The sequence below is a fragment of the Chlorocebus sabaeus genome, chromosome 1 (genome assembly GCF_047675955.1).
Source record: "Chlorocebus sabaeus isolate Y175 chromosome 1, mChlSab1.0.hap1, whole genome shotgun sequence".
Taxonomy (NCBI): domain Eukaryota; kingdom Metazoa; phylum Chordata; class Mammalia; order Primates; family Cercopithecidae; genus Chlorocebus; species Chlorocebus sabaeus.
Window position 1 is genome coordinate 24,901,167 of NC_132904.1, and position 15,798 is coordinate 24,916,964.

At 36.0% G+C, this 15,798-nt stretch overlaps 1 protein-coding gene across 13 annotated transcripts in view; it reads left to right on the plus strand.

The window, feature by feature from the left end:
• Positions 1–13,415, plus strand: part of LRRC4C (leucine rich repeat containing 4C) — a 205,942-nt gene extending 192,527 nt beyond the window's left edge. For all 13 annotated transcript variants that reach the window (XM_073017224.1, XM_008001415.3, XM_037997473.2 and 10 more), the window contains one exon: positions 9,214–13,415. In XM_073017224.1, coding sequence (XP_072873325.1) covers positions 9,256–11,178 — 1,923 coding nt within the window. In that variant the 5' untranslated portion in view covers positions 9,214–9,255 and the 3' untranslated portion in view covers positions 11,179–13,415. The remainder of the gene's footprint in view (positions 1–9,213) is intronic.
• The last annotated feature ends 2,383 nt before the right edge of the window (positions 13,416–15,798 follow it).

Genomic DNA, 15,798 nt, shown 5'->3' on the forward strand with positions numbered 1-15,798 from the left:
AGAGACAGAGAAAGACAGAGGGGGAAGAAATGAATATGAATATATCAGGATAGGTTTGGCTGCATATAACCAGAAAAAAAAAACTGTTTATACTGTAATATATTATTTTACATAATAAGAAGTCAAGAGGAAAAACAGTTACAGGGATCATTAATTCAGCTGCTTATCACAAATATCAAAGATGTAAGTTCTTTCCATTTTTTCAATTTTTCTTCCTTGATATATCAGCTTTGTCCTCAGGCTGCCTCCCCTCTTGGCCACAAGATGGCTACAGCAGCTCTAGGCATCTTTTACCCTCAACAATATCTAGAAACAGAACAAAGAATTATGTCTTCCCCATGTTTTTCTTCTCATTAGTGAGAGAAAAAAAATTCCTGAAATCCCTCAACTGACTTCCCCTCACATGTTATTAGCCGAATTGTGTCACATGTTCAGACCTCATTAGTCTCTGAAACCAGGAATGGTACTATCAATCATTGCTTAGATGAGAGCTTAGCTAACTATAATCTGTAAGACAACCTGCTACTTTTTTGTGTGTGCTCTGTGAGCTAAGAATGTTTGTGAATTTCTAAATGGTTAGGAAATAGAATATATGTATGTGTGTGTATATATATATATTCTTTTTTAAAAAAGTTTAATTATTGTGGGTACATAGTAGGTGTATATATTTATGGGATACATGAGATACTTTGATACAGGCATACAATGCGTAATAATCACATTAGGGTAAATGGGGGTACCCATCACCTCAAGCATTTATCGTTTGTGTTACAACAATTTTACTATTTTAGTTATTTTAAAATGTACAGTAAATTATTGTTGACTGTAGTCACCTTATTGTGCTATCAAATAGATCTTATTAATTCTGTCTAACCATATTTTTATACTCATTAACCATCCCTCCTTCGCCTCCCCACATCTGACTATGCTTCCCAGTCTCTGATAGCCATCATTCTACTCTCTATCTCCATTAGTCAGTTGTTTTACTTTTTAGCTCTCACAAATAAGTAAGAACATATGAAATTTGTCTTTCTGTGCTTGGCTTATTTCACTTAACATAGTGACCTCCAGTTCCATCCATATTGTTGCAAGTGATAGTTTCTCATTCTTTTTTATAGCTGAATAGAACGTCATTGTATATATGTACCACATTTTAAAAATTTGTCTGTTGATGGACACTTAGATTGCTTCCAAATCTTTGATATTATGAATAGTGCTGCAATAAACATGGAAGTGCAGATATTTCTTTCATATATTGATTTCGTTTTTTGGGGAATATATGCCTAGCAGTGGAACTGCTGGATTATATTATAGTTCTAGTTTTAGTTTTTTGAAGAACTTCCAAAGTGTATTCCATAGTGGTTATACTAACTTACATTTTGGCCAACAGTGTACAAGGGTTCCTTTTTCCCCATATCCTCACCAGCATTTGTTACTGTTTTTGGATAAAAGCCATTTTAACTTGAGTGAGATGCTATCTCATTACAATGTCTATTTAAATCTTTAATCCATTTTGATTTTTTTATGTGACCAGAGATAGAGGTCTAGTTTTCTTCTTCTGCATATAGACATCCTTTCTCCAGTGTATGTTCTTTCTCCAGTGTATGTTCTTGGCACCTTTGTCAAAAATGAGTTCACGTAGATGTATGGATTTGTTTCTGGGTTCTCTATTATGTTCCATTGGTCTATGTGTCTGCTTTTATGCCAGTACTATGCTGTATTGGTTACTATAGCTCTGTAGTATAATTTGAAGTCAGGTAATATGATTCCTCCAGTTTTGTTCTTTTTGCTCAGGATAGCTTTGGCTATTCTGGGTCTTTTATGGTCTCGTATACATTTTAAGATTTTTTTTTTCCATTTCTGTGAAGAATGTCTTTGGTATTTTGACAGGGCTTGCATTGAATCTGTAGATTGCTTAGTGTAATATGGACATTTTAATCCTATTGATTCTTCTAATCCATGAGCATGGAATATCTTTCCATTTTTGGTGTGTCTGCTTCAATTTCTTCTTTCATCAATGTTTTATAGTTTTCATTGTAGAGATCTTTGTTATTTAATTCCTCAGTATTTTATTGTATTTATAGCTATAGTAAGTGGGATTAATTTCTTGATTTCTTTTTTCAGATCGTTTGCTGTTGGCATTTAGAAATGCTACTTATTTTTGTATGTTGATTTTGTATTCTGCAACTTGACTGAATTTATCAGTTCTAACAGTTTTTTGGTAGAGTCCTTAGGGTTTTCCAAATATAAGATCGTATCATCTGCAAACAAAGATAATTTGACTTCTTCTTTTCCAAGATGTCCTTTATTTGCCTTGTCTGATTGTTCTAGCTACAATTTCCAAAACTATTATTTTATACTATAAATAGTACTATTGGAGCACAGCGATACCCATTCATATACCTTTTGTCTATGGCTGCTATAATGGCATAACTGAGTAGTTGCAACAAGAGATCATATGGCTTACAAAGCCTGAAATAATTACTATCTGGCCCTTAACAGAAAAAGTTTGCCTACTTCTAGCTTAAACAAAATTTATTCACCCTTAAGTACTGGGTCAGCCTCTCCCAAAACAGATAAAACAGTATATATGTGTGTGTGTGTGTATATATATACACACTTTTTATATACACATAAAAAGTATATAGACCTATATCTATATTTTTTAAAAAATATATATATATTTATTTTGTTTTGTTTTTGCATGGGAGTAAATGTTTCTATATAAAATTTTCTTAGAAAAGAGTAAGGGGCTAGGATGTTTGGGTAGGCAACAAATTTGTGTTTGTGGGGTGGGGGAGGGTGAAGATATTGTTTGAGATTCAATCACATTTTAAATGAATAATACACCTTTAGTATTGTAAAAAGGTAATTCCCAAAATATCACCAATATAACTTGTTGATAAGGTGGAGCTGACTTTATTGATTATGGTGGTGAGGAAAAGAACCACCTCACAAAGTTTGGCAGTGTCTGTGAGTGGAACTGTGAAGATTAGGTCAGAATTTATTAAGAATTGGAAGTTTTACTGACATAGGAACAGAAAACCAAATACCACATGTTCTCTCTTATAAGTGGAAGCCGAACAATGAGAACTGAGAACGCATGGACACAGGGAGGGTAACAACACACACTGGGGCCTGTTTGGGATGCAGGGGGAGGAAGAGCATCAGAAAGAAATAGGTAATGCATGCAGGGTTTAATACATAGGTGATGGGTTGATAGGTATAGTAAACCACCATGGCACACGTTTATCCTATGTAACACCTGCACGTCCTGAACATGTGTCTAGGAACTTAAATTTTAATTTAATTTAAATTTTAAAAAAGAATTGGAAGTTTGAGTCTAGGAAGGCTTTTCAATGTAGAAACTTGTTTAGGATTATACAAGAATTATGACACAACAATTTAGGATTGAGGAAAACAGCAAGGTGAGTCAAAAGATTTAGTAAATCTGAGCACAGATGTCTGTTGAATTTTCCATGAAAGAGTAGATAGAACTTTGGGGGGAGTTCCTATAAGGATCAGTGAAGCCATTTGCTTTGGTGGAAGAGCCCCAGAAGAGGAAAGAGGTGCTAAGACAGACAGTGGAACAGCAAAGTCATGTTAATGTAGATGGTAAGGTGTGGTTTGGAGTCTTAGGGTCCAGGGGTAAGCAGTTTTAGTTCTCCTGTTTAGGGAGGTTTGTTAAGGATAATGTGAGGAGGGAAAGAAGGGGTACAGTTGTGGTTAGCTGAATTCATCTTTCTCCTTCCTTGCTTACAAACTAGTTCTACTATCTAGACAAAGCCTATGATGATTTAGCAATGATACTGTGCTAAATAAAGCATCTCCATTAGCTAACTCTTTCATATAAACTTGCTTCTGTGTCTCTCACTGCACTGGCTCTCAGTGCACTAAAGCATGGGTAGTAAAGGAAGAAAGTCTATTGACAAAGTCAAGATATCCTCTGGGACAAGACTAAAAGTATCATAGTTTAATTCAAAACTCACACAAATGCATTTGTAAATAAATGCTGTCAGATGACATTGTAATGGATAGTGCATACTTTTAAATTAATTATCCTTTGACGTGATAAAAACATCTTATGAAAGAGATGTTGAAGCCTGGCTTTTGATATAAAGTAACATAATTTAGATATTAAAGTAAAAAACCTTTTGTTGATAGAAGTTGATTTAATTCAGGGCATGTACCAAGCATTATTCGCTGTAGGTTATAAATTAGCTTTGAACCAGCTATAATTCTTAAAGCATTACTTATGACTGATTTATAGAAAAATCTCATTAATTGCAATAGCACAAAGACCTTGAAGCAAGAAGTAGAAAATAAAACTCAGTCTGGAGAGTAAGAAAGAATAGATGCACATACCTTATAATTAATAGCACTATATCATTGTTGCATGTGTTTCACTGATAGTATGTTCCTGAATATATCAAGTAATCCTTACCACAAATTTGAATAAGAGACATAATTGTTGCTCCTGCCTTATAAAATAGGAAGAAACTGAGTGTCCCATGACTTTATTTTTAATATGTATTGAATATTTATTATATATTGCTTCTTATGAGCCAGTAACTTTACATACACAGTATTTTGTGACAGCTCTAACCAAAGCCTTTTGAGTAGAAAACAGTGTTGTTCTTTCACAGATGGGGAAAGTAAAGTATAGGGAGATGAAGTAACTTTCTCAATTTTAAGGTCATTGAGGGTCAAACAGGGATATGATCTCAAGAAGTCTCACACTGGACCCTTTTCTCTTGACCACTGAGCATGGCTGCCTTTATTGCCTCATATTTTAAAAAGAAAAAGGTAGCAAACAGCAGAGTAAGGAATTATCTTCTTTACTTTTATGCTATTTCCAGTCAACCAGTTATTTCTACCTGTTTTGCCTGAGACCCTAGGATTCTAAGGATGGCTATGCAGTAGGGAAGGGGAGAAAGCTTAGAGGAGCTGGACCCTGGGACCCCAACAGTAAAAACGTTAATTTGTTTATGTATCAGGGATTTTGCATGCTATGTTATTTTATGCCCAATGACCTTAATAACATATGCCCTCTCCCCCTGAAACCTATGTCTGTTTCAGGGAGAGAGGGCATACGTAAAACTACACTAAATCACTCAAATGATAAATTTTCGATGGTCATTATTACTGGAAATTTGGATAGCTTTTTATTGATAATGAAAACATAAAAGAGTTATTTAAGGCCATATTTAAATTTACAAGGAGGATAACTCTATCTGACTTAGGCTGTGAAACCTACCAACCACATTGTTATCATGATATAAATGGGACAGAGTATACGTGTAGTCCTATAAAACCTGTTAACAGGATTGACATGATGAGCCAGGCCTTTTTGTTTAGTCATTGTTTTAAAATTCAGGTTTTATTATTATTTAGCTATAGTGAAGCAACAGACCAAGAGATGGCTGCTGTTTAAAAAGTGATGTTTTACTCACAACTCACAGGAGGGTGGGCATGACACAGCATGTGGAGGCCACACTGGGAAGCAGTAGGATCAGCCAGTAGGGAGCAGCCAGTGGAAAATGGGGGCAAGAGTCTTTATTGTGCTTTTAGGGGAAGGCAGGGTAAATGGTCTTGTGATTGGCTAGTTTGAACAATTTTGGCAGGTTCTGGGACATAGGGGCTGTCCCTTGTTGCCTGGTAAGTGGTAAGTGGACGTGGGGTGATTAGGGCAGGGATGGTGGTCTGAGTGTTAAGAGACTTGGGAGAAGCTGATAAAGAAGGTGGCTGGGGTTTGACCTTTGGATTGGCTGGTTTGTTTATGAAAGTCATGCTTATAGGCAAGTCCTTGACTACTTCTAGGAATTTGCTAGCCCTGAAAGGGTAGCCTCTCTAGATTCAGCAAGGCCTCAAATGTTAGAACATCAGAAAACACAAAAAATAAAAAGGCATGATTAATACATTAGAACATGTGACTACATATATGCAAAGGGCTGTGATTAGATATTTGCTTTGTTGTACATTTTTCAATATCTTTTTGTTTTGTGCCTACAGTATGCCAGGCACTGTGTTGGCAATAGGCTAAGAGGAATCCATCAGACATGGCCCCTGTTCTCACAGAGTACACAGGCTGATGGAGGAAACCACCCAGAAACAAATAATCACAGTACCAGATGGTGTGAAAAGTCAACCTAGAACTGCAACAGCTCCAAGGAAGGAAGCAAGTTGGTTGGCCTTAGAAGGCTGGGGAAAAAAATTAGTGTAACTCAGAATCTATTAGTCAAGTATTTTTGCTGTCATAGAAAAGGACACAAAAGCCTCTGAAACCAGAAACAAATCGAGGACTTTAAATATCACCTTCTTAAGACCAAGGTTCCTTACAGTGGTTTTGTAAATGTGGGTATATGTTTAAGGATTGCTAATGGCAGCTGGTTTTCCTTAAGAGTGCGTCTCCTATTACTGAGGGAAAAAAGCCTCTTCTCCACTTTCTGTAGGCTATTTAGTAAATGCAACTATTTCTCACTGGGGATCTCACCACTAGTGAAAGGATCATATCCTAAAAAGGAGCCAGCCCTTCTTCCTCAAACCCTCTGGTGGTAGACAAGGAAGTGCTGGCTTTGAAACTAGATCGCTCTCTGGCATTGGCTTCTCTCCAAGACTCACTTGAGCCAACAGGAAGATCTTCCTAATTGCTCTGCTTGCCACTAGTTTCTTCCATTGCTTGTCTCTGCCCCATATTAACCTCACATCATCATTTATCAAAACAAAGCCGATGATAGCATTCTTTTCTAAAAACAAAACATGTTGCCTGCACTATAAAATTGGGACTCTTAAGTTTGACGTAACCAATCCTTAAGAATCTTTACCCAATCTCATTCCAGCTTCCTTTCTCATTCTCGTCCTCAGGCCTTCCATTCTGACAGAGGGCACTTTTTACTGTTCCCTGGATGTACTAGCATTTTTCATGTGTGCTTGCCTTGGTTCAGCTGATCCCTCCGTGCTTAAAATGCCCTTCTTTCCTTTTCTCAGCAGCTTCTACAAAATATAGATCAGATATCCGTCTTCTCTGAAACCTCCTTGGTTTTCTAGCATAGATGAAGTTGCTCTGATGTTAGTGCTGTTGTGCCAGTGTGGACTTCTGTCATAGCAATGAACATATATCACTGTACTTCATCTGTTTGCCTATCTGTCTCACACTTTAAATTTAAATTCTCCCGAGGTAAGGATTCTGTTCCTCATCCTTATATGCCCACTACTTAGCAAAATATCTGGTTGAGGGAAACAACAGAAAAGACTTAGAACAATGCCTCCCACATTGTCAGAACTCAATAAATGCTACATATGATTATTTTATAATAAAATATTTTTATATTTATTAATATATTAATAGAATTATATTTGTTATTTCAAACTTATAAATATTTTAATATGATTTATTAAATTTAATATTTATTTAATATTAAAATATTTTAATATTAAAAATAGTTATAATGAAATAGATATTTAATTATAAATCTAAATCTATAATTATTACCATAATGATTACTATTATTTATTAAATTAATATTTATAATGAAATTAATATTTCATATTAAAATATTTTGTATAATCTATCATGATATTATAATCATATCTAACATTTATTGAGTTCTGACCATGTGGGAGGCATTGTTCTAAGTCCTTTTTCTGTATTAACTCATTTTATCCTCACAACAACCCTATGTGGTGTGTAATATTAATACCTTCATTCCCATTTTGCAAGTGGGACAGAAATTAAGCCACAGAAAGGATAAGTAACTTGCTCAAGGTGACACATAATGGGTCCTACATTAGTACCTTTTTGAATTGAAATGTGGTGACCCCTCTCACTGCCCCCCCTTTTTTTTCTTTCCAAGAGATTCATAGAAGACACATTGTTTATTGAGTTGAGAGACTTGGGAGAAGTTATTACACAGGTGCCCAGTCCACAATAAGCCAGCTGAGTGGGGCATATACTTGGTAACAACATAAGCTCCTTTGGAAGACTTCCTGTGGCCACAAGAAATGCAGGAGATGAGTTATTTTCCTTCCCAAAAATCTACTCAAAACCAGTAAGAGTAGGGACACAAGACTTAATAGTCCTGTTATACTTTTTTTTTCTGTAAATAAAAATTATGTTTCATGGGAAAATAGTTAATATGTGGTATGTCTGCTTATAGGCTACAGTCAGCTATGTTATAATGAGTCGGTATATGAGAATCTCTAGAAGTTTATATATACATGTGCATGTCACTCTTTCAGTGCATCTTCACAGGTACCATAAATTAAGTTGCCAGTGCTTACAGCTGAGGTCACCCCCAAAGGAAAAGTATTTTAAAGAAATAGTGAAAAATATTTTGCATTTACCTTTATTCTCACAGCAACATTTTTATGGAGCATCTGAGATCATATTCCCTGGTACCAGTCTAATGAGCATCTGAGCCCTGATTTATACTTACTAAACATGTGACTTCTTGAATGTCACTTCTATGATGATATTTCTTCATTTTGAAAATGAAAAGGATGATAATTCCTACTTCAGAGAAGTGTTGTAAGGATTACAAAGGATCACAAACAGCTTCATGGGCCTACGACCTGTGCAGTTGCAAAGAAACCCACGTTAAGAGGGACCCACACTTGGTGTAGTGGTCTTTTGTTACTGATTTGATATTATTAATAATTTTTATAAGGCTTCCTACATTTTTATTTTGCTCTGGGAACCACAAATTATGTAACCACTTCTAGACAGGCTTATGTATGAAGTATATAGCCCATGGTGCTTGGCACATAAAATAACCTTCAATATAATATGTCAGCTATTACTACTTTTGCAAAGGAGCTTTCAGTTTGTTTGATATAGCCCCAAAGTCCTATTTTCTAAACTTTTTCAGTCTGCTGTGGGCATTGAAGCTAATGGTGGGGTATGTATTATATGTCCTCATGCATTTGGGCCACATTTGATTGGTAAACAATACATTAGTGTCCTCTACCTCACTGATCCCTTACTCTGTGGTTATACATCTCATGGAATGTGGGCTTTGGATGGCTCCTAATTTGAATTAAAAGTACATCTTCCTCTAAATATGAACCACACAGCTTAATAAAGGATATTAGGTTTGTTTTTAATTTGTCTGACAAATAATGGCTTTAGCTGATACACTATATCACTGACATTACTCCAGAAAGATACTTAGAGTAAATCTAATCTAATAATTGTTTTTTGCTTTTATTTTGCAGACTGTTTGAATTCTAGAAGGACCAACACCAGATAAATTATGAATGTTGAACAAGATGACCTTACATCCACAGCAGATAATGATAGGTCCTAGGTTTAACAGGGCCCTATTTGACCCCCTGCTTGTGGTGCTGCTGGCTCTTCAACTTCTTGTGGTGGCTGGTCTGGTGCGGGCTCAGACCTGCCCTTCTGTGTGCTCCTGCAGCAACCAGTTCAGCAAGGTGATTTGTGTTCGGAAAAACCTGCGTGAGGTTCCGGATGGCATCTCCACCAACACACGGCTGCTGAACCTCCATGAGAACCAAATCCAGATCATCAAAGTGAACAGTTTCAAGCACTTGAGGCACTTGGAAATCCTACAGTTGAGTAGGAACCATATCAGAACCATTGAAATTGGGGCTTTCAATGGTCTGGCAAACCTCAACACTCTGGAACTCTTTGACAATCGTCTTACTACCATCCCGAATGGAGCTTTTGTATACTTGTCTAAACTGAAGGAGCTCTGGTTGCGAAACAACCCCATTGAAAGCATCCCTTCTTATGCTTTTAACAGAATTCCTTCTTTGCGCCGACTAGACTTAGGGGAATTGAAAAGACTTTCATATATCTCAGAAGGTGCCTTTGAAGGTCTGTCCAACTTGAGGTATTTGAACCTTGCCATGTGCAACCTTCGGGAAATCCCTAACCTCACGCCGCTCATAAAACTAGATGAGCTGGATCTTTCTGGGAATCATTTATCTGCCATCAGGCCTGGCTCTTTCCAGGGTTTGATGCACCTTCAAAAACTGTGGATGATACAGTCCCAGATTCAAGTGATTGAACGGAATGCCTTTGACAACCTTCAGTCACTAGTGGAGATCAACCTGGCACACAATAATCTAACATTACTGCCTCATGACCTCTTCACTCCCTTGCATCATCTAGAGCGGATACATTTACATCACAACCCTTGGAACTGTAACTGTGACATACTGTGGCTCAGTTGGTGGATAAAAGACATGGCCCCCTCCAACACAGCTTGTTGTGCCCGGTGTAACACTCCTCCCAATCTAAAGGGGAGGTACATTGGAGAGCTTGACCAGAATTACTTCACATGCTATGCTCCGGTGATTGTGGAGCCCCCTGCAGACCTCAATGTCACTGAAGGCATGGCAGCTGAGCTGAAATGTCGGGCTTCCACATCCCTGACATCTGTATCTTGGATTACTCCAAATGGAACAGTCATGACACATGGGGCGTACAAAGTGCGGATAGCTGTGCTCAGTGATGGTACGTTAAATTTCACAAATGTAACCGTGCAAGATACAGGCATGTACACATGTATGGTGAGTAATTCCGTTGGGAATACTACTGCTTCAGCCACCCTGAATGTTACTGCAGCAACCACTACTCCTTTCTCCTACTTTTCAACCGTCACAGTAGAGACTATGGAACCGTCTCAGGATGAGGCACGGACCACAGATAACAATGTGGGTCCCACTCCAGTGGTCGACTGGGAGACCACCAATGTGACCACCTCTCTCACGCCACAGAGCACAAGATCGACAGAGAAAACCTTCACCATCCCAGTGACTGATATAAACAGTGGGATCCCAGGAATTGATGAGGTCATGAAGACTACCAAAATCATCATTGGGTGTTTTGTAGCCATCACACTCATGGCTGCAGTGATGCTGGTCATTTTCTACAAGATGAGGAAGCAGCACCATCGGCAAAACCATCATGCCCCAACAAGGACTGTTGAAATAATTAATGTGGATGATGAGATTACGGGAGACACACCCATGGAAAGCCACCTGCCCATGCCTGCTATCGAGCATGAGCACCTAAATCACTATAACTCATACAAATCTCCCTTCAACCACACAACAACAGTTAACACGATAAATTCAATACACAGTTCAGTGCATGAACCGTTATTGATCCGAATGAACTCTAAAGACAATGTACAAGAGACTCAAATCTAAAACATTTACAGAGTTACAAAAAACAAACAATCAAAAAAAAGACAGTTTATTAAAAATGACACAAATGACTGGGCTAAATCTACTGTTTCAAAAAAGTGTCTTTACAAAAAAACAAAAAAGAAAAGAAATTTATTTATTAAAAATTCTATTGTGATCTAAAGCAGACAAAATTATGTGTATTCCTCAGAACCTGTTTTTGCTGCACTTATTCACTATTTTCCCACATCTCGTTCCTCCCTTCCCTGATTGCCATATTTTTCATAGCAGATCTCAATTCCTTAAAGAACTGGTCTAGGAAATTTTGTAAGAATTCTGTTACACTTTGAGATTTTTATGGTGAATTCTAGTGGTGAGATCCAGTCTATTTTGTCTCTCTCTCTTTTTTTAATTTTTTTCTTTTTCCCTCATACCCATATGAAGTAATCCAATGGGGAATGCAATATTAGAAATAGATTTTTAAGAGAGAACAAGGAAAAAAAATGCAAGATCTTATATTTTTCATGTAATGACCTGTTCTGTATTTATGAGGGAGACCATTCTATGGAAAAGAAAAGTAAGCAAACAACAGATTAATTTACATATGAGCATCTATAAAACCCATGACTTTTAAACAACTCTAGAACCAGAATTTGTAGTTAAAAAGCTAAAAATAAGATTATAAATAAAATATTGTTGGTTTTTCTGTACCTGGACACAACTCATTTGTAGTATGGCTCAAATGTGAGAAACTTGAAGGTAATTAGATTTTCTGCTTTCTAAGAAAGAAAATACTACAGTATTCTTTAGTCACAAAACCAATCTCTACAGGGTCCTGTTTGACTAGTTGACTTGAGTTTTAGATCTGTGTTTAAGGATGCTGTGGTATTTTTTCCTTCTCATTAGGCTTACACTTTGTAGAATGCTCAGGTTCAAAAATAATGATTTTGTGAAGTAAATTTAATTCTACTTGAAGGAAAGTTTCAGTACAATTTATTTACTGTCTCCTAAACGTAATTTCATTGGTCAGATGAACTATAACTGCAAAACATGAAAGTGTTCTAAATCATCTAGAGCTGAAAAAGAATATTTGGTGATGAGTATTAGCAAATTCAGTTCAATTCAATGATAATTATTAAAGACCTACTGTGTGCAAAATACAGATTTTAGTATCGTGGGTGCACAGTTGACAAGATCTGGTTCCTGCTCTTGCATTACTCCCAATCTATATAAAAATGATTAAAGAAATCTTCTCAGTTCATTACTGGTTGCCAGCTCTAATTTTACTGTTAGGTGAAAGGCTGTGAATCAGAACCTTAACTTTCAAAATATTAGATTATTAGATTATTGTTATTATAGAAAACTCTTGGATTTCTGGTTTCTTCCATCTTTCTGGAAGAGGTGATTATCTTTTTCTAAATGCAAACTGCAGATCTATAAGAAGTGTGGGTTTAGATTTGCTCTGAAGGATGAATACATACCAGAGAGGGCAATGCTAAATCAGTGGTAATTAATTAATGGTATTTTTTAAGGAGCTGGGGGAATTTTGGCTAAGAGACCATACACTAGATTCCAAGTAAAAAGGGAACTTTCTGGTTATTACACCTTGGCATTCTCCTGATATTTTCATATATTATGTATATGACTTCTATTGTTATGTGAAACAAGTGAATACATACAGATCTCATTATCGGCCTTGAAACTTGCTACCTTGGTGATGAAACAAGGACTGACCAAGCTGAAGAAAACTTCAGCTCCTAATGGCTAAGAAGCTTGGATACTGACACTTAATTCTGCAGGCTGAACCTTACTCCATGGTTTTGTGGTTTCCAGGTGTGAAAAATCAATTATTAATAGCAAAGTAGGTCAGAGAAATGGGAGAAAAGGATGGGAAATGAAGGAGAGCATTCAAGAGTCTTGCTTCTATTTTTTTGATCACCAATTCTCTGGCTTTTTTCTTCCTTATATCTTACCTCCCTTTGTTAGGAACACAATCCATACTTGATTTCACTGTGAAGACTCAAGAAAAGGGAAAACATATTTTGACTATTGTTTGTCAAGTTATTCAGTATTGAATATACTTAACATATTCCCAACCTGCAGATCACAAAAACACAAACAAGCAACAACAAAAAACACCAACAAATATCTGTAACAACAAGCAAGCGCTAGTACAAACAAAAGTGATATAAATCGAGAGGGAAAATGATCCTGCTTTCTCTACTTGGCCTGTGTTCACCAAACTCTGTCTTCGCTGACCCTGAAGCTTCTTTCATTTTAAGCTTAGAATTCTTGCAGGTTTAGTCCAAGTATGCAATTACCCTTGGCTGTGAGAGGTGGCTGAGCAGGTAGAAAAATGCTACCAAATAGGATGAAAGGTGAACTTGTACTTAAAAAGTTAGGTTGGAATCTAAAGCATACAATTCAGTCTTCTAGGAGATTATAGTATAGTACTAATGAATATCTTTTGTGAAAAAAATTGATGCAAGGTTTAAATAAACAAGACTTGACTTCTACAATAAATTTAGAAACTCTTTTACCAAAGGTCCTCATTGCAGGTTTTGGGGATAAAGGGTAGAGTGCTATAAATCTATTATTTAAAGAAAACTAAAATGAATTCTAGATGTTTCTGATTAACAGTAAGCCTCTATTTTCCCTGCATAATATATTTGACCCTTGGCCCATCAGAACAGTAGCTGCACTGATGTATTAGAGACCATTACAAACGTGAATTTACTTAGTTTAGCAGGAAGCCTAGATGACTGTTTAAATATTCGCTATACTGTTGTACCAAAATATAATTCTATGTCTACTGCTCCTTGTAGTCTATCCAAAGGCAACTGGGTGGCAGTATCCTGAAATATGCACACCAAAAATACACCATTTACAATTCATCAAGTTAAAGTAACCCAGTGATAATCTGTGTGTGTGTGTGTGTGTGTGTGTGTGTGTGTTTGTATTTGTATTTCCTACTAATAGTATGCATTTTGCTTCCCTAAACATCCAAGATGCTTCAGAAAGAAGATTCTCTAACATCTTTTTCTATTCAGGAATTTTACTCCTCCACATCTGCCATGACCTTAGTCTTGAACACTCTTTTGAAAGTGTACAGATGTATTTGCATTAGCAAAATAATAGAAGGATTTGGTGTAGCTTACACATATAGGCTCTGATAAAGCTTTAATAATTTCCCCTCGTATTTCAAATATTCTGAAATCGTGTATCTTTTTCAAAGACTGAAATAGGTTATTTGCATATGGAAGAGTGATAAAATTTTTTTTTTGATAAAGAAAATGTGGCTAGTTCATAACTGCTTTTAGTCCTTATAATCAAAAAATTAAATATTAGGATATTGTTTGAGACCCGTTTACCATGAAATAAAATTCTAAATATAGATGTGCTGGGGGTAAAAATTCTTGACAATGTAAGGGCTATTTACATGGCAGAAAGAAAAGGAAGAAGGCATATTAAGAATAGCCTTCACTGAAACATAAAAACATATTAAGTAGATGGCGCCAGAGTATCCAACATTTTTAAGGTAAAGATTGATCAAGGTGAAAAAAAAAAACCAAAAAACTTCAGTCTCATCTTTTTGGGATAATCTTCAAGATATTTAGATAAAGTAGAAGAGTTAGATGAGTGCTTACAAATACAATGTGGAACTCTAAAGCAATATAATTTTAAAATATTGTGTTCAACTACTTATGTGTTGCTTCAGCTTGTTTTAATAAGAATCTTGAACATAATGATATCATTAACTATCCAGACACAGCATGTGAATGCTGGGTAAGCAGTCATACTCTGCAAAAGCTGTCTTTCTCTTAAATATAGTAGCACAGAATCAAATATCTTATAAAACGTATCCTGAAATTACATATGCACCATTATATCTGATTAGAATGTGATTTTGTACAATAGCTACTTCTGATAAAAATGAGTGTAAAAAGTTACCTTCCAAAAATCAAGGTCCCTGCAATTCTTTCTCTTCTTTTGCAAGAAGAAATGTGAATTCCTAAAAGCTCTGTACGTATTAGATAGGAAGCAGCTGGGACACCACTGTCTTCTCATGCTCCATCGGGATACAGAACAAGATACATCTGGCTGTATGAGAGAAAAAAGAAATCTTCTAGAATTAATGTAGCACACTGTCAATTAGGATCCAAATTTAGATACTGAATGAAGCCTTCTCAAAACACATACCAGTTCACATCCTTCTGTTTCTTAAACTGCTGCCAACAGAACTTCCGAAATTTCAACCTTATTTGAGAAAACTATATAAATTGTATGTAAAATTATATAATTAAATTTTATAATATGGTTAGCAGTAAAATGTAAAACTGCTGTTCATTTTTTGTTTTGCCCAGGATTAAGAAAAAAGGAAAATAGAGAGGAACTTGCTGCAAGGCAGACAATAAATGAAGCTATTTTAATGAAAGCACATGATATTGGAAAAATCTTTGTTTTGTAAATTGTGTTCTATGCAGAAAATGAGCACATCCATCTATCCCTTGCACCAAAAATGGAAAGGAAGGCCTATGAAAATCAGACCATGAAGTCTTATTTTTCATTATTTGGTCTAGTAATTTAATTTCATTTTCCAGATTATTAATGCTGTACTTTATTATATATTTGATGCTGAATTGC